Raw genomic sequence first — 26602 nt, 5'->3', positions numbered from 1 at the left:
TGTAAGTTCTTCCTTTGGATACTAAAATTTTGATCTTCACCTTGGAGTTTTGTCCACTTTTAAAAAAAACTTTAGTCTTGGCCATAACTTTGGAACTGTTAGTACTAGGGCTTTCATATTTCAAAGGTATATTTCTTGTGAAAAGGCCTTCATTTGGATACCATTACAATTTTGACCTTTTGACCTTGGCATTTGGTCCAGTTTAAAAAAAACAAACTTTAACCTTGACCATAACAATTAAACTATTAGTACTAGGGCTTTCATATTTCACATGTATATTCCTTGTGACAAGACCTTTCTTTGAATACCAACAATTTTGAACTTGGCCTTGGAGTTTGACTTGTATTTGAGAAACTTCAATCCTTGCTATAAGCTAATATATGGGATATCAGTGTTTCACAAACACATCTTGTTTTATATGTCCTGGCTATATTTTTTTTCCATCCATTAATTGAAATAGGCAGATAATGACCTAGCTGTACTTACAATAAAAGGCAAGTTAAATTGATGTATTAGTTAATGATTAAATAAAACACTGTCGCAAGATTTGCAGGTCTTAATGGTTACCTGTGCTTAACAATATAACCTCAGGCAGTGGTGCATATTCTTTTATCAACATTATATGCTATACTACTCAATTCAATTTTACTTGAATTAGCTTAAAACAATCAAATTGAAATAGTGAAAATGTAAAATTTTGATATCCATGATTCATTATACATGCACAAGCTTCTTATTTTTTAAAGAACAATTACTGCAGATCTACTACCAATCCAACTTCCGGCATGATTTTTTTTTCTTTTTTTTCAAACAACAATTTTAAAATTAAACAGTACTAAAAGTGAGTGGTCAAACATACTGAACACTTTAAACCTGACTAGAGTTTCTGTAGTTCTTACATCTTGCTAAATTGACTGAAATGAGACATTAATTACAGAGTTGTCGTTCCTCCTAACACAATGTCAATTCTGTGTAATAATAAATGCAAGTTACTAATGTCACAAAAATTCTGTTATTTCAATAAACTATAATTATATTCCATAGTAGTCAAGTTAAAGACTTAAAATTTTTTGTTAATATTAAATACCCTTAGTTATTCTTCAATAAAAGTTTCTTTAATTTTTGTTTACCCATGTATACTATATATTTCTTGGAAAAGAGGATAAAGGGAATAAATCACTTCACAATTTTGTGACATTTTTTAATATATTGCAATCTAAACTACAAGTGCAAGAAATAGCACACAAGGAAACAATTACATGGTCTTGTACAGCTTGTCATAGATCTATTTGGTAGGTCCAGTGGCTCAAAAACACAAACAGCCTGCAGACAAAACTCACAGTTTTTGGTCACATCTATAGTTTATTTGACAAATGTCTTACGTGAACAATGACCCATTAATCAGGATTTCAAACTCTTAATCACCTTGTGTCAATTTAACAATGAATTGCTTCATTAAGATTCATTGGTCTTTAGTCCATATTTAGAAATGCACCTTTTTCATATTCAGTAAAAAGAAGTACATTTAGAAAAGTCATCTACTAACACAATGAAGAACTACTTTTTTGCCCTTTTAATTTGTGGAATAATGTTTTTGGAGGAAATCACAGCACAGACTACCAGGCAAGGTAAGTTAATTACCACCCTATCCATATATACTTACAACTCCCTTAAAAAATGGCATATCTTGAACATTGCAAGCCAAACTTTTAAGCTATAAATTTCAAACTCTGGCCCAAAGCTAAAAAGATCGATTGTTAGACTTCAAGTCAGAATTTATATATTAATTGTCTAAATCTGAAATTTTTGGTCTTAGTTGTTAAGTTCTTTTGCAAAACGGGCCCCAGGACATTTTATTGAAAACTCTTTCCCATTCATGTTATTTTAATTTTCAGTATCAGTTTATAATTAATGTCCATTTTAAGAAGAATAAATATTTAAGACTGCTTCATAATCCTGGAACCTGAACTGTATTCAAGGAAACATTTTGGTCTACATAGTCATATAAATTCCTACTATTAAGCACTCTGAGCGAAAAGCATATAAAGTAACATATTTTCCACTTAAACTATGACATGAAATCATTATAACAAGAAATTTGAAAATAATGAATGGCAATTATGACCCAAAGTCCATTTAACATATACAAATTGTGAGCAGAGCTAACTTGGACCTCTTAAACAGGGGTGGGATCAGGTGCCATAGAGGAGATGGAAGACTTTGAGAGTTTGTAACGTGATATTTGGATGAACATCAACAATCAGTCCTGGGGCCCGTTTTACAAAAGAACTTAACAACAAAGACCAAAAATTTCAGTTGATTGTAAAATTTTGAAAAATTAATGATTGAGTTTAAAATTGCTATCAGGAAAAAATCTTTCTAAATCCATTTAAAAAGTTTAAAACCATTTTCAATTAAATGCAAATAAGAAAGTTATAAGCAGAATAAATTTTGGTCTTAGTCGTAAGTTCTTTTGTAAACAAGCCTCTGGTCTCCAAAAACTACAAAGAAAGTGTCAATAAGAAATTTATCTTTTAATATCAACATTGGAATACTTTTAAGTAAATTCAGAGTGTTTTTTTTAACAAAATAAGCTTCCAAATGACCACTAACAAGATATGCAAATTTTAAAGTTTCATTTTTATGATTTTTTTATGATTTGTAATGAAATGCAACTTGGAACAAACAAGAAAATGCCTTAAGGTTAACTTTGTGTTTCTTTTTGGACAGGACAAAACTCAAAATCAGGATCACCAGGAAATGAAACAATTTCAAAAAATTTATCCAATGGAAGAAATGAAAATGTACAAAATAACTTAAATTCCCCTCAACAAAATGCTGACTTTAATCAAAGGAGAAATACTTACAATAGACTTCAAAACCAAAACAGACAGCCCATAAACCCCGGAAATCAAAACTGGAATAATGGAGGATCGGGCAAAAACTGGAATAATGGTCCTTCAATCTGGACTGCTGGTAACTCTCAAAATAGACCCTCTGGAACACAGGGCAACAATGTACCACCCTCAAATAATAATTGGAACAATGGTCAGCAAACCAACAATAACAGACATTTTAATGGAAACTGGAAAAATGGACCACCAAATGGTAACTTGAATGGAGGACCACAAAATGGTAATTGGAATGGACGACCACCTAATGATAACTGGAATGGGGGATCACCTAATGGAAACTGGAATGGTGGACCACCTAATGGTAACTGGAATGGGGGACCACCATTTGGTAACTCAAATGGAGGACCACCTAATGGTAACTGGAATGGTGGACCACCTAATGGTAATTGGAACAATGGACCACCAAATGGTAACCAGAATATTGGACCACCAAATGGAAATTGGAACAATGGACCACCAAATGATAACCAGAATATTGGACCACCAAATAGTAATTGGAATGGTGGACCACCTAATGGTAATTGGAATAATGGTCCACCAAATACAAATAATGGACACCCTAATGGAAACTGGAACAATGGACCTCCTAATGGGTCTCCATATGGTCCTTGGAGTCAAGGTCCCCCTTTCCCTGGCCCTGGATATATGCTAGATCCCGACCTTCCAGATGGATTGGATACAATGTATCAACGAATGCAAGCTATGCAAGCTATGCATGCAGTGAATCAGTATGCTGGTAACCTTGGGGCATTTGATGTTATTCCACCTATGGCTTTTCCACATCCTATACAAGTCCCTCCTATGGACCCAAGACCCCCTGGTGTGGGCACTGACCCAAAAACAGGCTTTCCCATGAGGCCTCACACAAGAGCTGGAGTCTGGAATGGAATTACTTCGCCAAGTGAAAACAGTACAGCTAACATAACAATGGCATTTTCAAGACGGAATTCAGCTGTGCTTAAAACAATTCAACCCAAACTAGCGGAGTTCCTACACCAAGGGCAGATTGTTTCAGGAAATGAAACTAATAACTCTAGTGGAATAAATGGAACATATCTGCAATCTAAGACAATGAGTAGTTCCCAAAACTACCCTTACAATCCTTATAGTTATGGTTTTAATGCTTTTGGATTTAACCCATGGGCTCAATCATATCAACCTGATATCCCCGACCACCTGGAAAACAAAAATGATAGGGCAAAGGCTATTGAGAACAAGCCACCATATAACCCCCCTCCATACAATCAAGCAGGCTGGTCTCAAAGGCCCAGAGAAAGGATAACTGGGTTGGCCCAGACAAACCAGACAGGACAACCTGCAACTAGTGAAATCATGAGTCAAGGAATTAGGAATGTTCAAAAGATACAGAGTCAAATGCCCTCAATGGGATGGCAGGCTTCCTCTCCTCAACAACAGAGTGCTAGAACAAATCAAGCTTGGCCATCTCAGCAACAGAGATATCAACCACGGACACCTTCCTCAGTACAACGAAGCTCAAACGTACAGGGAACAAAGAAACCTGATCCTGATGGAGGAAAACAAGGCGGTGATGTTGAAAAAGAAGTGGATAAAGACAAAGAAGAAAGTCAAACCAAAACCAATATTGATGTGATTAAATCTGTTCTTGATGAAGTTTACAGACAGAGAAACAACAAAGACTTATCAGTGTCGTCTATAATGGATGCTATCAACAACAGAAAAACAAAAATCAAAATGCAGTACAGATATGAAGGAAATGTCCCTCCACCATCTTGGACAAGGCAACTAGAAAATATTGAGCCAAAAAATAGAGAGCCAGTACCTACACCTAAACCTGCTGAATTGATAGAAGAAGAAGTCAACAAAACTAGCATTCCAAGAACTGGAGCAAGCTTTAGGTTCTCATCAAAATACATTCCACAAAACTTTGCAACTCTGATGAAAAATCCAAGATTAACACCCATTTCAAATTTTCCTTCAAGAACTGAGCCTCCTCAAAACACTCCAAATTATAGATGGACTCAATCTCCCCCCAATCCTTCCAAACTACCATCTAGCCCTACTACCAATAAAGATCAAACAAAAGATATCATCCAACAAGCCATTGGAATAGTTCAACAATCTCAATCAAACAATAAAACAATTTCAGACCTAGCTAATATTTTAGGAGATAGCCTAAAGACTACTACAGAAAAAGTTGCTACACTGAATGTAGATACTGAGATCACAATTCAAAAGGGGGACAAGGTACATGTAATAAATCATGAACAAGTCATCACTGTTCCAATCAATAGTACAACTCCATCACCTCCATCACAGAATCAGATGGGGGTCACTATGGCTGTAATGGAAATGATGCCAGAATTAACTACACCACAAGAAATGGTTGAAAAAGTTCCTATTCCTGCAGAATCTGCATTATCTCCATCTTCCACCTTTGGTATTATAGTAGGAACAATCATAGGATTGACTGTCATTCTAGGACCTATTATATGTATATTATGTAGAGTTCGTAGGAGGCATGGAGAAAAGAAACGAAAACTGTCTGCTAAACAAAGTGGATACAGGAAAGGTGATGCTGAGGCTATGGAAACCATGATCAATTGTGATTTTGGAGACCCTCTACCATCAAGCAGTTTTGGGATTGGTGCTGGTGCTAAAGCTAAAGTGAAAAGCTTCCTAACAAAAACAGTGAGCCCTGGAAAATCCTGCACAGAACTCCAAGCTATGAAACCTAAAAGTCAGACTACAACTGCCATGATACACTGACTTACATTTTTTAGACTTTTTACTGTGTGTCTTAAGAACATTTGTCTTTGAAAACGGATGTTGGAAATCCCAAAAATCTTAAAATCATGCAATTATCACTGCTATAACTGTACTACATAAACTTACACAGAAAAGTTATGTCTCCTTTGTGCAAATAAATAAATATCATAAGTTTTTTGCTTGATTTTTTTTTCATTTGAGTATAACATTTTTGTGCTTAAATGGCAACTTTCTTTAAAAGATGTTAAGAATTCAAAAGAAATACTGACGATCTTAAGATTCAAAGTCCAAAGAATAAAAGTTTTTATGAATATGAGGTTACTTTGACTCAATCAAAGCCCAGACAAGTGCTGAGCAAATAAAATTAGCAGAAAGATGATTAATAGTTAAGATAATGAGTGTTAATTTGTGTAGCAGTTTCAGGCAAATGTTAGAAAATAGTGATTTTTGAAGCCACTATGTATGCTTGTAGTGACTGCTGTCAATAACAAGTTTGGATCAATTGGGTGATAGAAAGTTATCCAATGGTAAAGTAATATGGGATGTAACTAACATTATACAGACTACCATACAGAAGGCTCTCTTTATATCTCTAATTCATTCATTGATCTCCATTTTACCTAAAGCACTTAAACTTAGGAAACTTTTTTTCAATTTTAGCTTTTCCCCCAGCTCAGGTTTTTGGTTTTACTCTGAAAACAAATATAAATATACTTTATTTGATGATGGAGTGGGTAAAATAAAGTTTGTTGCACCTCAGACGTGATGAAAACTAGGAGTCTTGGCATTAAGGGTACAGTGAACTTGAAATGGTTAACAAAATCAATGAAACAATCTCAATGTGAAATAATTTGATACATGTGTCCAACAAGAAATAACTTTTTCCTAATGGAGCTATAATTTTCAGCAAAGCAGCTGGATGAGACAACAGTGATAAATAACTGACACATTTGTGATGGAAACATTTATGTGAAATATGTGTTTTATAAACTAATTAAGATTGATAAAATATATTTACTGACTTCTTGTGGGTCTCTCTGGCAAACAAAGGCTCCCTATCTGCATCCTCATGTGTACTTGAACATTAATATGCTTTGATTCAGTATTGTATAACTTTTTCCATGGGAATAAACATAAATCACACTGATTGCAGCCATGAAATAATTGGACATTTTGCTCAATATATTTAGTGTTTTTTCCTTATTTCTTCTGGAAACTTGTTTACCTCGATACACAAAGCTGAAGTTGTTTGGGACTGATATGTGAGATACAATGTCTACCAGTGACCCAGTGGTTAATGTGAGTGTATCATCAAAGGAAGAGATCATTTCTATTATCTTGGCAACTTTATTAGTTGTCCTACTTTTGCTACATGTGATATTTTACATTGTTTTCAACAGAAAAATAGAAGAATGGTATAAACATTTCAAGAAATTGTTCTCAAAGACCAAAGTGAAAACACCAAGAGTAACTATTATGAAAGTCAAACCCATCAAAATTAGCAATGGTGTGGAATCTGTGTGTTCCTCCAAAGACTGCCGTCCGAAAACTGCAGGTTCATCATGTGAAAAGGTGTCCAAGCTCTCGGAATCTCCTAAAAGACTGGAAAGGAGTTACTCCATCCCACCAACTTCATACGTTAATACAGTCACTTTAGATGATTTACAGAATTTTTCACTGGAAATGGGGACTTTTTCTTGTGAAAATGAATCAAGCAGAATAAATGCCCAAATAAGTGACACTGTTCTTAAAAATGGACAGTTAGAAATACAAAATCCTGTTGTACAAAATGTCAAATTACAGATGGAAATGGATCAAATACATTCAAATTCTAGCTAAAATGTTGAATACAACATTGTTAGTTCTAAACAATACCTAATTCTGATGCTTAAGAGAATACCTTAAACCAAAGAAAAGGAACTTTTAACCCTCCTCTTTTAAATCAATATAGTTATAAGGTAACTTTATTATATTTCTTACATAAAGTCTAACAATTTTAATTAATCTGATTTCATTCATGTCAAGCTTCGATTCTGCATTGTGACAATAAAAGAACATTTTACATTTTGATAAGAAATCGATATATTATTTTTGTCTCTAAGAAGCTAGAATGTTCAATGGAGCTATTTCATTTTCATGCAGCTGTAATTTTGTTTTCATAAAATGATACATGTATATATAGTTGGCTGTTTTAAATAAAATATTAAATGTAAAAGATCAGTGCTGATTTTTTGCAGGGAATATCTCAAATAATAAAAGATCACCTTCAAGTTTAATAAAGAAATGCTAAAAAAAAAAAATGTATTGTACATTGTACTTTGCTTTAAATAAATGACTGCATGCGATCAACAAGATATACTTTTTGAATCATATCTTAGCAAGAGGGCCATGGGCCAAAACTCTAGCCTGAATCTAAATCATAGACATTTTGTATCTTTTCCCTTATAATTCTTTCACATTTCTTTCTAATGAGAAATTTTGACCCCACTTTTTTATGACAATAATCTTTTAATGCTAATTTAGTGTGAAACTGAAAAAAAAATATTGATAGGTAAATTGCCCCCCCCCCCCCCCCCCCTCCTCACTCTTTGGTAAGGTATAATCAATTCCATACGAACAAATTTTTAAAAAAAACAAACAAAAAACAAACCTAACAATCAAATCCTATTTTAACCAATCACATGAAAAATGCAAATCCTATTTTAAGACTATTTTTACTTTTTTTTAAACTTGGCTGGCTGAGATTTATATCATTGGGTGCATTAACCCTTCCAGCCAACACAGCTTTCAAAACATTCAATGACTGTGTGAAAAAAAAAATAAATATAGTCCAGCTGTTCTTGAAAAGAAGATTTTGAGAAATATTTTCTCCTATTTATAATTATTATAACTTTAATCCCCTTCTATAGCCCAATGCTAGTATACCTCCAAGTAGGTTTTTTCTTTTAATTCTTGCACAGTGGGTCTTGAGAGATTTTTGAAGACAAACAAACAGCTAGGTTCACTTTATCTCAATTAATTAATTATTACCCTCTTTCTCATTTCATATATCAAATTAAAGTAGAAACTTAATGCTTTTGTTTCCTACAATAAAATTTCTTTATGAGAATCAAGATATTGGAAAACAGGCTTTGAGAAATCGCAATTTTCTTGAAATTTGTAGAAAACATGCGTATTTTACTACCTTCAGCAAAGAATTAAAACATGAGCACACCCCAATTAAGATCCAAAAAATAAAACATGTTTTTTGATCTTCAGAAACAGATCTTTCATAATGTATTTGCATATTTTGGATCAGAGGTTGTGCTCTATATGCAATATTGAAAAAATACTTCAAATTTAGGCCATTTTCAAAGGAATTCACAGGATATGAGGAAAATGACATATTTTATGATGTCATAATACATTGACTAGAGGGAAAATTACATTATTATTAATAGATACCTGGTCAACAACACTCCAAGAGATAAAAACTGCATTTGCAACCTAAACTGAGTGGTTTTGATTTTTCAGAAATTCTCAGGGCCAAATAAGGCCCAAAGTGGCTCTTGCTCTTTTCACTATTTTCCTGTCTTTAGAAAGGTGTGGCCTCTTATATGAACAAATCTGAAATCTCCCTTGCCATACAATACTGTGATGATTTCGGTGGAGAAGTTAACAATTGTTCCAACAATTTTCAATGCATAATAAATTAAATGACAAAATTAAACAAATATTATTTTGAAAATTAAATAAATTGGATCAATAAGTTTTTTTTAATAATCGCTGCATTTTTTTCTGGTTAGAATATATTGCATAATTTAATTTACTTCATCATTTCATGTGTTCATGTAATGTTAACATCTATAGATATACATTTTTTGATTCACCAAAAAGTCAGTGAACCAGAAGTCTCTGTCGAGACTGAAGCTCTACTGGTTTGTACTTATAGCAAAGGAAGAGAAAAGTACTTAATAAGCAGTTGGAAATTGAAACTTTTCAACAGCAATAAATAGAATAATGATCCTTGATTAAGTCTCTTTATGTTCTTAGTGCAGTCTACTTGCATGCCACATTTATATTATAATCAGACTAAAACTGTAGGAGTAGCATTTTGAAAAGAATTTCACAGAAATTTCTATTTTTAGTAACCACGGCAACACCGTTCATCGAAATCAAAAACCGATATACAGAATTATGTATCTTAGTGTAGTCTACTTGTGTGCCAAGTTATATTGAAATCAGACTAAAACTGTAGAAGGAGTAGCATTTTGAAAGAATTTCATAGAAATTTCTATTTTTAGTAACCACGGCAACACCGTTCATCAAAATCAAAAACTGATAAACAGAATTGTGTATCTTAGTGTAGTCTACTTCTGTGCCAAGTTATACTGAAATCAGACTAAAACTGTAGGAGAAGTAGCATTTTGAAAGAATTTCACAGAAATTTCTATTTTTAGTAACCACGGCAACACCATTCATCGAAATCAAAAACCGATACATAGATTTATGTATCTTAGTGTAGTCTACTTGTGTGCCAAGTTATATTGAAATCAGACTAAGACTGTAGAAGGAGTAGCATTTTGAAAGAATTTCACAGAAATTTCTATTTTTAGTAACCACGGAACACCGTTCAACGAAATCAAAAACTGATACACAGAATTATGTATCTTATTGTAGTCTACTTGTGTGCCAAGTTATATTGAAATCAGACTAAAACTGTAGAAGGAGTAGCATTTTGAAAGAATTTCACAGAAATTTCTATTTTTAGTAACCACGACAACACCGTTCATCGAAATCAAAAACCGATACACAGAATTATGTATCTTAGTGTAGTCTACTTGTGTGCCAAGTTATATTGAAATCAGACTAAAACTGTAGGAGGAGTAGCATTTTGAAAAGAATTTCACAGAAATTTCTATTTTTAGTAACCACGACAACACCGTTCATCGAAATCAAAAACCGATACACAGAATTATGTATCTTAGTGTAGTCTACTTGTGTGCCAAGTTATATTGAAATCAGACTAAAACTGTAGGAGGAGTAGCATTTTGAAAGAATTTCACAGAAATTTCTATTTTTAGTAACCACGGCAACACCGTTCATCGAAATCAAAAACCGATATACAGAATTATGTATCTTAGTGTAGTCTACTTGTGTGCCAAGTTATATTGAAATCAGACTAAAACTGTAGGAGAAGTAGCATTTTGAAAAATTGTTTACAGACAGACAGACGGACAGACAGACAGACAGACAGACGACGGACGCATAAGCTCTTCTGGCCTCTGACCGGTAGAGCTAAAAATGGGCATCAGAATACATTCCCCATATCAATATAATTTTTTTTTTGCCTTACACTTTCTTTTTGCCTTTTTTTTTGCCTTACACTTTCATATTTTTGAAGAGAATAACAGGATTTCTACATACTTAATTGTAATATATCACAAAGAAACAAATACAAGAATTGCACAGATGAATGTTCATTTATATTAAGTTATCAAACCAGGTTTAAACCCACAATCACACAAACAAAGGGTTGAAGTAAATAAAGAAGGCCGAGTTTAAATGTTAGATATACAGAACAAACAGTCACCAATCTTGTTGGTAAATTATTCATGCTGTCATGACAGATGAACAAGGCAGTTATCTCCCCTCATGATTAGCCGGCCAAATTGTGGCTCATTTATACATAGTTTTTGATTTACTAAATAAGATTTATTTACTATGCACGTCATGTAAGGCTACAAAACTGCTTTAACTTTGGCAAAACCGTCATCTGGGCAATATTACTTTTCACTTGCTATCTGCAAGGTAGACATGTAACTGCACAAATGACAGATGCATGAAAGTGCACAGAAGAAACAACATTTGATCACTAATTCTATGATAAATGTGACGTGATATCAAAATGCTTACTGGAAAATATAGAATCATAATTTGTGTCACCTTCCTTGTGGTTTTTGTGCATTGCATAGAAAAACGCTATGATGGAATTTGTCCAAAGAAATGTATTTTGTGTGAAAAAAATGATACTTCTTGGGAAATATTGGGTGCTGTCTGCCAAGATGTGAGGATAAGTGAACTTGCTGGACCTGTGAAACATGTGCATATATATGATGGAACATCGGACAAGATTCCAAGTGGCATTCTCAAAGATTTTCTATTCCTTGGAATTGAGGATTTAACCTTTCTTAAAATAGAAAATTACGGATTAAAGTATATTTGGGGATCTCCATTAATAAACAACACACACCTAGAGGTACTTGATCTCACTGACAATGAAATATCTGACATTTCTGCTAAATCTTTTTTGGGTCCTACTGACTTGCTTGTGCTCATTTTGTCTAAAAATAACATCTCATACATTCCAAATGATACATTTTCTGACTTACAAAGTCTTACCAACCTTAACCTGTCATATAATCACATTGACAGCATTAGTCAAGATCTTTTTAATGGCCTACCTAAATTGACTGACTTAGATTTGTCACATAATAAAATTGATTCCTCTAGTCTTAAAGATGCAATGAAGGACCTTATTACAGTAGAGAAATTAAAACTGGGTTATAATCAATGGAATTCTGTGCCTTCGAAGCTTTTTACTGGACTCCCACACCTGTATTTTCTCAGTCTAGAGGGAAACAATTTAGCAACCATTTCCCCAAGTGATTTCACAGGAACAAGTGTGACCATTATAAACTTATCTAACAATAACTTTACTCAAATTCCAACTTGGGCACTAGAAAAGCTGTCAAAATATGATCTTGTTTTCAACCTCAGTGGAAATTTCATTGAAAAACTAGAAGATCTCGGCAACATAACTGTTGACTATTTAGATCTTAGTGGTAATGGAATCAAAGAGATCCAAGATCCAAATGTTTTCTTCAACTCACACATCACAACCCTTGACCTGCATAACAATCAGTTAAGGTCACTTCCCCAATCCATGCAGCTCTACCTCCGAGTGATGGAAACCCGTGAGCTAGTTCTGTATGACAATCCATGGCACTGTTCCTGTGATATTAAATGGCTGACATCTTACGTCTATTTCCATTACTCAAGACATGATCCTGTTTGCAAAACTCCTCCAAAATATGCAGGCAGAAATTTAGGGAGCATATGGAGGAACCTTGAGAGAGACTGCTTACATTCCACAACCACCACCAGAAAGGCAGCAACATCTACACTCCCCCCAATGTCAACTAAATCTTCAAGTTTCACCAAGCAAACAATTCCTATATCCACCTCGACGATAACCTCAGATTTTTCTAAACTTTCCACACACATCATTGAAAGTACTACAGCAACCGCTAAATCAACTGCCAGAACAAATTTTCCTTCTAGTACATCCAATTCACAGATGGCATCTGCATCCCATTCTGCTATTTTTGAGAAAACAACTACTTCTATTCCAGCAATTTTTCCAAGTAGGTCTGGAAATATAACCACTTCACAAAATGTTACCTCTCCTTCAGTTACATTATCCATTGCATCAGAAGCAACTCCTTCCTCCGTGACACTTAACACCATTACCGAGGTCCTTTTATCCACCATCTCAACAAGTCCACAGAATCATACAACTGATTCTTCCTCTTCACCAAGCAAACATCAAACCTCAGAATATTCAACATCTTTTCAATTATCAACTAAGGAAAATCCAACAGTGAATACATTTCAACAAATCATTTCCACTGAAAATCCCACATTCATTGAGCAGACAAGCAAGACACCACATACAGCAGAACAAACCAATGCCAAAATTGAAAATACTTCTGTATCATATGAATACTTAACCTCAACAGAAAACAGCAATAAGGAAACATCAGCATCTCAAACTACTAGTGAAACTTCCTTTATGGTATATCAAACCTCTGAGGCTGAGACATCAGAAATCCCAGGAACAATGACTTCTCAAAATTATCCATCCAAAACAAGCTTGTCATCAAGTAAGACCACAGATCAAACTAATGGTGTTTCTTTTACTGGTTTTACCACCTCTGATGAATCACATGGTTCATTAACAGAGTTTTCAACACATGGAAGTTTTATAACCACTGAGACATCAGATAAGATTACATTTTCAGATAGGGGTTCATCAACTATAGAATCAGACAGAAGTGCTACTACTCAGTACTCAGAAATAACAACAGTCATGTCTCATACAAAACCAGAGACAACAGGCCCTGTGGAAACCTCCACATCATCATCTACTACAGAAAAAAAAACATCACAAGAGAAAACATCAGATTATTGGCAAACAACACCAATAACAGGTTCACAAACAGAGCAAGTATCTGGAAGTCTAACTATAGCACAACAAGGAACAACTATAAACGAATCAGAAACAACTTCAAGCCCAATCCTTACTCACATTGAAACAACTGCAACTCAAGCTCCCTCTGAATCAGTAACAATGACTAGTGAAAATCTGCCCTTCTTAGATTCAACAACTAGTCATCTTATACAAATATCAACTTTAAATACAACAGAAAACATTCTAATAGAACAAACTACTCCTGAGAGTATATCACAATCAGAAACAATGAAACAGAATGAAGTAACTAGCCAATCATTGGTTGAAGTGTCAAGTAAAACTGAGATCAATTATGAGCAAACCACCTTTGCCCAAACAGAAATTACCCCACAATATTCTCTTAATGGACAAACCAAACCTGTAACAAAAACTGAGAACATTAAAAACACAGGAACCACAGAGAGTGAATTTTCTTCTTCAAGTAGTCCAGAAAGCTCCACTGGGATTGCAAGTTTAACTCAAACCAATTCTTCACCACAAATGTCCAGTCAATGGACAGCAGAAACTAATGGCTCATTGCTTCAGACAACAAGCCAAACATATACAGAAAAGGAGATAAGTCAGGTTGAGACAACCACACAAAACACTATAACAACAACACTAGAGGGACAACTGGGAAACATAACAGCAGGACACAAAACAAGCAACTTTTTGACACAATTGGATACTACAACAAAAGCTAAGGTGCTGACTTCCACAATGCAAACAAAAGACACGGGAGAGACAACTAACCTGACCACTGAAGTGGCTAATGAAAACACAACAGTTACAGACCATGACTTAACTACATTTAGTTCAACCCCTCTAACCACTTCAGAATCTGACAATGTGAAATCTACTGTAATGCCAAGTCATCAAACAGAAACCTTATTGTCTAGTACACCATCAAATAATTCAATGACAACAGACTCCATGCAAACCCCAACATTAAATTCAAATTCAACAATAACCGTATCATATTCTCCAGGAAAAATTGATGGAAGCAACCTTACAACTGCAAGATCCTTTACACAGAGAGCAACTACAGAATCTTTAACTACTGATCATCTATTACTTGCTAACACAACATTAACAAAAATTAATACTAATTCAGCTTCATCACCATCTTCACCACCTTTCACATCAACCTCGAATACATCTGTTAGTCCCATATTGAATGCGACGACAAGTGTAACAAACCAAACAAATTCAACTGCCCTACCTTATACAGATAACAGAAATACATCACATGGGACCAATCAGATTTCAACAGAGAGCATAACCTCTCCACAAACATCAGAAAAGTTAGTGCAGACAACAGAAATGGTACAGACTACAGGCACCATTCCAACTACACAAACAACAACAACAACTGAAAGAATGACCACACAGACAAGTGAAATAAACACTCCAACTAACAAACTAACCACCAAAACAGTGTATTCATCAACATCCTCACACTCAACTAATCAGGTGCATAGTGCTCTAGTCCTAGCGACCACTCAACTAGTGAATACAAGCTCCACAGCATCAGTATCTAACGGGATACCTGTCACCAGTACTGAGAACAGTCCAACTAATTCCACTAATCAGCCTGCTGCCCAGAAAACCTTGGCAGAGTCCGTCAATACTAGCATTGCAGCTATTGTGGCCCCCATTCTTGCTCTGCTCATCATAAGCTGCCTAGGATTTCTAATTTTTGCTGGAATCAAACGGAATTTGTTAAACAAGATAACAGATAAGATACTTTGCTCTAATGAAGAAGACTTTTTCATGCCAACTAAAGAGTTTGATCAGGCCAAGCCAATGTTTAATAGAAAGGTTAAGAGTGGTTACAGTGTTTTTGTGACTGAAAATGATGATTATCGCAAGGACAATTAAACAATTTTTTTTATATAATTCATGTGTATATTTGTATAATTAAAATTTAAAACTTAAAAATGGTTTAGAAATATATCATGAGCTTATCTTAATGTTCAAAGTTCAATGTTAGTAAACTTGCTGCTTTTCAAGGTTTTATCTAAATAAATATGTTCAAAATTGTTCACTTCTCTATCTCCAAAGGAACAACTTACTCCTTATAAAAGTCTCCTTAAATTGACAGAATGTTTTAAACAATGCTCTATAAACAGAGAAATATTGAAATTGACAAATACACAGTAGGGAGACTGTATGATGGTATATTGAAATAAAGGCCATAGTATGGGTCTTTTCAAATAATCTGTTAATCTTGCTGAGTAATACATTACAACACTGTTAATCAATAAATTGTCAATTAATATTGCCATTACCATGAAAATGTTAAAATAAATCAGGATACTCAAACACAGTTGATGAGCATGAATTCCAATTTTATCTGAAACATGCGATTTGTGTTGCATCCTCTTGACTGATTATTAATGCAATAACTTGCATTTACGACCGGAATTGTAAACTTCAGACAAGTGCACCCTGGGAAGAGTCATCAATACATTGCATTAGCTCTGTTGATCTAGGCTTCTAAATCCGTCGAATTTTCTGAGCTTAAGAGAAATGAATTTCCGGACACCTATTCATATTATTGAAAGCCAGTATAAACAAATCTTTTCATGAAAAAAGGTTTTAGTTTGGGTTTTAGGTTTAATACAAATGCTTCTGTTCCATAAAAAGTTTTGAGAAAATTCCTTTAGAGGAGAATTTGCCTCCTACTTTGGTATTAAATACAGTTTTCATTGCAGTGACTCAGTAACTTTTTATCCCACAGAGTTTGAAATAAAATGGAAGAACAAGGTTCACTAAGGGCCTTTTTGGCCCGGTGATTTTCTGTGCAAATAAAACTGCTTAGTTTTAGTTGACAATGCATTAGATAGCATGAAGGTACTTGGTGACTGTGAATCTGTGAACAAAGCCAATTACAGATTACTGAGTTCACCTCAACGAATGCTGTCTTTAAGTAAGGTAAAGTCCCACACTAAACTTAAAATCTAGCAGTGTGAGTCCCAAGATGAAACATTTATGCAATTTTTATCTGATAGGACAAGCAGGTACTTGGTAATTAACTTATCAAAAAAAATTCAAACTAGTTACTCATCCAGAAAATATAATCCAAATCCAACATCTGAAGCAAGTTTAAGAATGTTTATCCTTTCATGTATCATCAATGCAATTTTGGTTCAGATAGGCCTTATAGTTTCTTGCTAATGGGCCTGTGCCAAGAACTTTAACACAGTTACTCATTTGGAAAAAAAGGTCAATTCCAGCATCCAAAAGCAAGTCCAATAGTGTGCATTCTCCGATGCATTAAGTTTGGTAACGGTACAGCAAATAGTTACTTTAAAGTGAACCTGCTCCAAAAACTTTCATTTCATTGTGAGTTATAATCAATAATCACTGCAGGGCTCAAAATTAATATGACTGATAAAAAAATCTTGGCAGACTGAAAACATTTACTCAAATCAGTTTGACTGGACTGGTCAATTTTTGTTAAATTTCTGCAGGTATCAGGGGAAGCAGGTGAAAGCCAGAAATTATTTTTCACATAAGTGCTACAGTACAAATTGATCAACATTTACAAAGTAAAAATCCTGACGAAATTAATTAAAATCAGTGCAAAAAATCATACAAGTTTTTCTTTTTTCCATATTAAAGATTGACACCAAAAATTTCTTCACAATTTCTGGAAAACTCAAACTGGTATATTTTGCAGGAGACTGGTTGAAATTATAAATTTTATCAGCCCAGCTGGACAAGTAACCAAAAAAAAAATAGTTCCAAGCCCTGCATTGACTATAGCTACTGGAACTAATTTCATACCATGTTTAATGATTTTTAAGACTCATCTAATGTCACTGATATGTACTTTAAGTGAGAAGTACAAATAGAAGAATTAATTATTGTGTATACACATAATAAAATCATTAAAGCTTCCCTGCTTACAAGTCATCATAAAAGTACAGTGTATTTACAGTCTTTCAATATTTTCTAATTAATGTATATCATTTCTTCACTATAATATGACATGATGAAAAGCTATTGCACTTTTGTCATATGATGCCAAATGATAATTACATAATTACAAATGACAAACTACGAAATCAACTTATTTCTAATGAGATATCAATTTATGCCCAAATTCTTGTCAGTCTGCATTATTTGATATTTTTTCTTCAATTTGCTTTTACTGACAAACGACTAGACACAAGGCTTGGCCTACTGTAAAATACTGTAAGGTCAGATGTTCCCATCTATCAGCATTAGTCTCTGTGCTCTGTTAGATACTATATATTCTGGTGAGTGACTTACCCCAGTGGATAGGTCAGTCAGGGTCTGGGTCAACACGATGTTGAAGACTGCGTGAGATCTACTACTCTCATTGTTCATGTTGGTGGCTGCTACTGTTCTAGACTTGTTCCCCTCATTCATCAGATTGTCAATGTCCTACAAATAATTAACAATAACAAAATGATTTAAAATTAAGCCTTTGGGGGGAAAAATCAAATTTTCATTGCTTATGTCAAATTTTAATTAACTTCCACTACAGGGATAAAATGGGTTTGCCAAGTTTTGGTGTTTTTTTTTTGCTCTGCATGCAAATTAAATTTCTAATTATCGATTAAAAAAATGTAATCATTTCATTTAAAAATTGAATCAACAATCAGGTATAAATGTAAATATAAGGAATACCGTAACTGTCTGATCTATACTAAAAAGTGCATGATTCAATTTTTACTGATAAATAAATGTTCATATGGAAATCAATAAAAACTCAATAATCATGAATAAATTTGAATATTTTTTAGTGTAAACCATTAGAGTTATGCATTGATTTCTATAGTCTGAGAGACTTCTGGAAAAAAAAACTCCTTTAGTTTTCCATTGTGGGTGTATTATCTCCGAGTGTTACTCTTGATAAGACCACAGCAGTTGTTCCTCTTCCCCGTTGAGTTTACTTCATGGTGAGAGAGAAGAGTTATGTTTCTTGAATCACATCAATCTTTTTATTCTCCATAATCAAACATTAAGGGGCATATAGTTCTGGCCCTGTCTGTCCATCTGTCTGTCTGTTTTTGTTTATTTGTTCTCTCTCTCGAAAATTTCTTTTAACTCATATGGAGATGTCACCGCATGCCACTAGACGCCTATCCTCAACACTCAATGCTACTGAGCAGGGAAGGATCTTTTTTGTGCCAACTGTGACATGGGAGCTTAGTTCATATGGATTATTCCAAATGACCAGTCTCTATGTCCCAGAGTGGATTCGAACCCTCTATGTACGGATAAACTATTTACTCTGTCACTCTAGAGCAGATGTTCTATCCACTGTGCCTTGCAGGTGATGTCTGTTTGTCTGTTTGTTCACAAAAAACTTTATCCTTGCCCATATTAATTGATTGTTGCATTTGAAATGTATTTTACAGAATCTTTGTATTTATACAATATGTGTACTTAAAAACAATATGTAATAGCAAAAACATTAATTGAAGTGTTACCGGTCTATAAATATCTTCTTTTCTACATACAATAAAGGCATTTTAGATAACTCTAAACTGAAAAAAAAATCAGGAGCACTTAGCCTCTTTATTCAAATTAAACTGTTCTGCAATAGTGACAACATTCATAAGATCTTTATTCAAATTAAACTGTTCTGCAATAGTGACAACATTCATAAGATCTTAAAAAGTTCAGAAGCCATTTAGTGGGTATATATTGTTATCCTTTTAGAAAATCAACACATATATAAAACACCTGCATGACAATGAAGGGATAACAAATGAAATTGCCAGTCTCTAAATCAATAGCTTTTTGAATGCATCACAACTTTTTCATGCTTATCCCATGCACCACCAAGATTTATGGGATGGCCTGCATATCGGAATGAATTATACATAAACTGAGAACACATTAAAAATATGGCTCAGTGCATTATACCTGTACCATTAAGTAATTAGTGGTATATGACACCCTTATTAGAGAGCAATACTTTTTATATCAGAAACAAAACTCAGCACTAAAGCTATATGAGATGTAAACCTCCATTAATTTGCATACGACAAGATTAATGCATCACAATATACAAGACACATTAAAACTGCCCAAATTTTAACAAAATCATTTTAATGATTGAAAATGTCTTTATAATTTAATGGAACATGTTGTTATAATCAAGTCCAGATCTAGTGAAGATTTACAGATTTATGAAAGCTAAAAAAAATGAAAACTATCTCCGGTATGAAGTTTTTATTCTCTCCAGTTATAATCTGGGATCAAAATTACAGGAACTTATATAAAAATTCATTGAGAGACTTCTCAGAACAACACACAGACCAAACCATTGATAGGAAAACTCATCAACTTGATGTCATATAAAGGAAACTCATAGATATGATAATATATGGACATTGATCAAGAAACCTATTGAAAAAATGCAAATTAAAATTAGTTATGTTTCTATCAAAATAAATGTAGAAAACCTGTATTTCAGTAAACTCATGCACTGAAATATTGTTCTCGAATATGTTTTACTTAAACTGAAGTAAAAAACAAATTGTGTTTGTATAAACCTTAAGTTTTCAAAAGTAGGTCAAACTTCAAAGTCATAGTTATAAGGTAAAAAAATGTTGTTAATCAGACTCACCTTCTTTTCGCACACAACATTCTACCTTTTATTGTTGCCCAACTCTAGTCCCACATAAATTCACATATCATTTAAATTAAAAATCATGTCCAAAATTTCCTTAAGCAATTCACACCTCATACAAGGCCTTACTTTCCTGCAGAATATCTAAACATTCATTAGGTTAAAAATTACTTAAGAATAAAGCATGAGCTTTGGAGAAAGCCTCAATCAGTCACAAGAACAGCACTCCACTGTACTCCAGATCAAAAAAAAGAGAAGACGAAGGACAACATGGAGAATGAAATAAGAACCATGGGGATCGCTGACAAGACTGGCCCAGAGGTGGAAAGACTTTGTTGCTTCCCTAGACACCACAGGATGTAATGGCCAATGATGACGACTTCAATCTAACACTGGGACTTTAACTTGACATATTGTGTTGGATTTATGCCCATGACCCAGTGGTGTACAAAGACATACCTCATATGATGCTACAGCTAACATAGACAAGCCATCCACATAAGGTCCCAGGATGTTGTGTTCTCGAACTTTTAGATTCTGCTTACTTCTACAATAAAACAAATATCTTCAATAATTGAACTTGAAGTTATTGCAGATGATGTACTTCTACACAGCTTTTCTGGCACCAAATATCAAGAATTTATAATATATGAGAAATTCATTTAATTAGTATTTCTACTTACTGTAAATCACTAAATTTTCGCGACACCTTATTTTCGCGAGATAGTCATTGACTCTTTATTAGCGAGACATAATTTTCACGAATTGTTGTTTTTCCTCTATATAATCGTAAGGAATACAATTAAACGTGAGAATGAAATTTTCGCGAGCTCATTGGAAAATTAAGTTCTCGCGAACAAAACGTGATTTACAGTATCACACAGTTCTGACAACTTTCAGAATCTTTCAAGTTCTTAAACAAAAAAATTGCAGAGATATTCACAGACAAACTCTATAAACTTTCTTTTAATACTCATTCTGTAAGCAACAAAACTTATTGTTAATACATAGGCTTTTTACTATCCAGAAGTGATATCCCCTTACCCTTTAGGGTCCAAGAGATCATGAACTTTTTCATTATAAATCTCCATGTAGGAGACCTCTACTTTAAAGCTGGTGTCTTCACTGCGTAGTTTGGCGATGCGTTCAAACATGAGATCACAGAGTCGGGGGATGATTCCTTTACCTTCACTCTGCATGCTCCCCATCATAGTGAAGGATTTACCAGAGCCTGAACAAAGATATAACAGTAAAACTAAATATCAACATCATAGTGAACAAAGATATAACAGTAAAACTAAATATCAACATCATAGTGAAGGATTTACCAGAGCCTGAACAAAGATATATCAGTAAAACTAAATATCAACATCATAGTGAAGGATTCACCAGAGCCTGAACAAAGATATAAAGTAAAACTAAATATCAACATCATAGGGAAGGATTTACCAGAGCCTGAACAAAGATATAACAGTAAAACTAAATATCAACATCATAGTGAAGGATTTACCAGAGCCTGAACAAAGATATAACAGTAAAACTAAATATCAACATCATAGGGAAGGATTTACCAGAGCCTGAACAAAGATATAACAGTAAAACTAAATATCAACATCATAGGGAAGGATTTACCAGAGCCTGAACAAAGATATAACAGTAAAACTAAATATCAACATCATAGGGAAGGATTTACCAGAGCCTGAACAAAGATATAACAGTAAAACTAAATATCAACATCATAGGGAAGGATTTACCAGAGCCTGAACAAAGATATAACAGTAAAACTAAATATCAACATCATACTTGCCAACCTCCAGCATGTAAAAATCTGGTCATGACCAGATTTGGAAAGTAAAAAATCTGGTCATAACGCGTAACGACATTCACGACATATTTACCATGATTAGATTTTATACATATATATACAAAGTATTTAATTATGTATTGAGAATTCTTTTATTGAAAAAGGCTTTAATTAATACAATGACAAAAAATTCATACATAATTTGATTAATAAATTTACATGTTAAAAATGAGAATTGAATATTTCAGTATTGACCTCACTAAGTAAGTGTAATTTTTTTTTTTTTTTAAAAGCCTTTTCAGTTTTCTGTTAAATTTGAAAGTATACCAATGTAAGTCTTGAAGTTATTTTTCCTCTCTTTTAATTTATTAACTACTGCAATATGTATTAAATGTGAAGTTGAATTTTTTTCCCCAAGATTCCTTGATATGTACATAAATATTATTTCGCTTTTTCTTGGTTCAGTCAGAGACGTGTGTTCAATTTGTTCCTGCTGGCCCTGATAACAATCTAGTTCTATCGGAAGCCATTTTAATTGACTTCAAACATTGATTTGTCAAAACAACACTCAGTTAATTGTTTACACCTGCACTGATAATTAATCCATCGTCATTGTTTACGTAGATCTAAGCTTGGGCAATCGGAGTTCCTCGGATGACTCGTACCTCGCACATAACCTCGGACGTCAACGGTGATCTTCCATCTTGCTGATTCAGTCATGTGATCTTATTTGAATTTCATTCAAATATTATACTTTTTAAATCCGAGTTACTTTGATGCACGCCCAACACTGTGTTCTTGCATTCAAAGAATACTAACATTTGGTTGTAATTAACACGAGGAATTACACAAATAAAGAAACCTTTTCTAAGAACTTTAGGCAGAGCGAAATATGAAATGAGTGACAAGGCAGTTTCCGGCGGAGAAATGTAGCGATCTGATGCGAATTCCTCCACCTATCACATCCGAGGTTTGAATGGAGCGTAGCGGAGTCAGCCGAGGATTGCCGATTGAAGCTTGGGTTGTAACTGGAAGTTAAAAGTGCAACCTAATTTACGAACCAAATCCGGAAATCGGGAGATTTTCGGGTCGTTCAACAAAAATCGGGTGAAAAGCATGACCCGCCGGGTCATAAAAAATAATCGGGTTACGGGTTGAAAAATCGGGTGTGACCCGACGAAATCGGGTGAGTTGGCAACTATGATCAACATCATAGGGAAGGATTTACCAGAGCCTAAACAAAGATATAACAGTAAAACTAAATATCAACCTCATAGTGAAGGATTTACCAGAGCCTGAACAAAGATATAACAGTAAAACTAAATATCAACCTCATAGTGAAGGATTTACCAGAGCCTGAACAGAGAAATACAGTACAGCTACACTTCAATGTAATACTCATCATTACAGTGACACAAAGATTGAATAAAATTTATTAATTAGGCTACATTTATTTAATTTTGACTGTAAATGAATAGGTTCTTAGGCAACACTTGCTTACATTTATATTTAATACACCTGGTTTCAAGAGTGAACAGATCAAGACTCGTATCAAGTAAGAGAAAAAAAAATACTTTTGCACATTTGTGATGTCATTTTTGGGAATTTTTGAGGGGTCAAGGATCAAGAGGTAACAGCATATGAACTTGATATCTGGGCAGCAAGTCACTTGAGGGTGACATATAAGTTATATCATGTCAGTAGACATCATATCATTAATAACAGTCAGTACAAGACATAATCAGTGTTATACAGTAGTTGCAATAGAAATCTCTACTGGGCAAGATGAAGCAGAGTCCAAATACAGATTTCTTTTTCATATAGAAATCCACAGGGTGTCATGTTATTTGTTTTCATGCATTAAATAATTTATAGAATTGTCTATATATATTTGTATTAGGTTTGATGCAGTATTCCCATTGACCAAATCATGAAATGTGAATATTTATTTTAATTCACCCCATCACTGTTTTTCTATGGGCAAAAATCCTAACTTACATTTGCAATACTTCAATATTAATGCTCAAAATTTTGGTTATGAATTTTTAAAATAAGTATGGACCAAGGGGAAATAGGATTTGTTTTCCCAGCAAAGAAGTTCACAGCAATTCTTATTTAAAGTTTCAAACTAACATGTATGCATACAACTTTACAGTATATTAATTTTTTTATATGAGGTTCCAATTTTAATCTATTTTGTAATCGGCCATATTACACCCTTGACAGAATTTATTTTTACTGAAGTTGTTTTTATACTTAATAAAAGGAACTATAAATGTCCCCGTGAGAGTTTGTACCTGGCTAAAATATAAATTATGTTACTTGGAACAATACACAATGCTTCAGAGGTGAAGGTGTTAAATTACCCCTTGTATTACCACACCATAAAACAATCATGCTGGCGTGCTATAAAAATTAGTTCACTAACAATACCCTTTTGAAATAGCTTTCAGATCAATATTTTTGTCACCTGTCTGTCCATAGGCAAAGATGCAGCCATTGTAACCTTCAAATGCCTTCTCCAGTAAATCTTTGCCAACACTGTTAAAGACATGTTCCTGACCTGCAAAACAGCAATATATACAGCAATAATGCACAATTACAGTTAAAACAGTCTTGCACTTCTTACAGATCTATTGGAATAGTGAAGCCAATCCACTATGTCATGCAAGGAACATAAATATTGAAGCAACATTGTCACTCCTAGAAATTGCTTTATGCCATTGCTCTGAAAATGGGGGAACTTTTCAGAAAATATTTAAGTACTCTGTTTAAAACAAATCTAGTCTTTAAGTGAAAGATGTGAATTGTAATTAAGGTTTAATTTCTATAACTGGTATAATTTACATGAAAAAAAAAATCAATTCTTAGAAAATGGTCCCTGCTTGCAATATTAATTCAAATAAAGTGTATTTGAAACATGACATAATAATTAAGAAACTGGTCTTCGTGTGACAGTCCTCTATCTATTTTCAGTATTTTGTTACACAAACTTCTTGGTGAGTTATTACAAAAGGTTTTAATCCTTAACTATCATCTTTTTTTTTCATTTTCATGCATACTTTTTCTATCTGGACATTTTTTCCTTCACTAAAGCCATTTACTATGAAAATTTCAAAGTCTTGTGCAACTGAAACTAAATGGAATGGTGAAAATAATGCATTAAATATACTTAATCAAAGGCCTGAAGGGCCTGCGAGTTGACTCGCTCGAGTCAATTGAGCTTTTTCATATATATGGGCACCATAACTTAATATATTCAGTTTATTTTGCATCTTAAGAGATTGAATACTGGTATTATATGTCTGATCCATGTTTGGTTCATAAATAAAGTGTATATTGCTTTTCCTTAATATATATACAGGTTGGCACTAATGGGCTTCCGTATCATTTTGACTGGATTCTATAATGAATTTCAGCACATTAGCTGAAGTGGTCAGTGTTATGGGATAATTAGGTTAAAGATTCCCACAGCAAATCTGGATTCTAAAAATAGATTTTCAACAACAACTAGCTGCAGCTAATTCTATAATGAGAGCATCAGGTGTTTGTGTTAGGGAGTATTCTAGGTCAATTATAAATAAACTTCAGATGGGAAGATTAGATCCGCCTAACATGCTTGAACATATATTCATACGCAGTAATTTTACATCATACAGGTATTTTATCAAAAATTTCTTTAAGGATGACGTTTACTCAGGTTTCAGAAATCAGAGAGGAAATTTTATAAAGTATAAAATATTAAATCAAAAATTGTTTTAAATGGATAAAATAACTTAGTTTTATCTCAATATCAATTTGAAATTTTAATATGTAAGTACTTGAAGAAAATATACAAGGACAAAACTCAATGTATGGCTATGCAGAGGAAATTCGGAATAAATTTTTAATTTTTCATTTTTGTCAAAATTTTTATTTCTTGCAATATTAATCACAAAGTAAAGGTTATATGCATTTTAAGACATCATTTTACAAATTTTATATATGTTTAAGCTCATAAATTATTTCAAATAAATTAATGCTATGAAATAAATAAATTCAAAAACGTGGACAAAAACCACTGCAGTCAACAAATCTCAATAATTTGATCATTGACCCCATATAATATTAATACCATGAGAATGAGGGTAACAAAAGTAACTTGGGGCTATAAATAATTTAGTGTTCTTATCAGTCAGATTTTTGCAATATTTGATTAAAAATCGGGAAAAAATATAAATATGGCAGAGGAAATTCGAACTGTAATA

The 26602-nt window shown here is 33.6% G+C and overlaps 3 protein-coding genes across 11 annotated transcripts in view; 2 read left to right on the top strand and 1 right to left on the bottom strand.

Annotated features, from left to right (window-relative positions):
* Positions 1–26602, bottom strand: part of LOC134235011 (kinesin-like protein KIF13B) — a 128156-nt gene that overhangs the window by 75438 nt on the left and 26116 nt on the right. For all 9 annotated transcript variants that reach the window (XM_062717089.1, XM_062717091.1, XM_062717093.1 and 6 more), the window contains exons 5-8: positions 24826–24918; positions 21596–21782; positions 21011–21098; positions 18217–18351 (exon numbers count right to left, since the gene is read on the bottom strand). In XM_062717089.1, coding sequence (XP_062573073.1) covers positions 18217–18351; positions 21011–21098; positions 21596–21782; positions 24826–24918 — 503 coding nt within the window. The remainder of the gene's footprint in view (positions 1–18216; positions 18352–21010; positions 21099–21595; positions 21783–24825; positions 24919–26602) is intronic.
* On the top strand, positions 1174–5810 carry LOC134235010 (transcription factor mef2A-like). Its single transcript, XM_062717087.1, has 2 exons — positions 1174–1628; positions 2731–5810. Exons 1-2 carry the CDS (start codon positions 1550–1552, stop codon positions 5661–5663), a joined length of 3012 nt encoding a protein of 1003 aa, XP_062573071.1. The 5' UTR covers positions 1174–1549; the 3' UTR covers positions 5664–5810.
* On the top strand, positions 11439–15852 carry LOC134235009 (mucin-2-like). The gene has a single exon (XM_062717086.1). It carries the CDS (start codon positions 11551–11553, stop codon positions 15814–15816), a length of 4266 nt encoding a protein of 1421 aa, XP_062573070.1. The 5' UTR covers positions 11439–11550; the 3' UTR covers positions 15817–15852.

The sequence above is a fragment of the Saccostrea cucullata genome, unplaced genomic scaffold (genome assembly GCF_032062105.1).
Source record: "Saccostrea cucullata isolate Sc308-1 unplaced genomic scaffold, CSIRO_AGI_Scuc_v1 ctg100, whole genome shotgun sequence".
NCBI lineage: Eukaryota > Metazoa > Mollusca > Bivalvia > Ostreida > Ostreidae > Saccostrea > Saccostrea cuccullata.
This window is presented reverse-complemented; position numbering and strand designations above follow the sequence as displayed.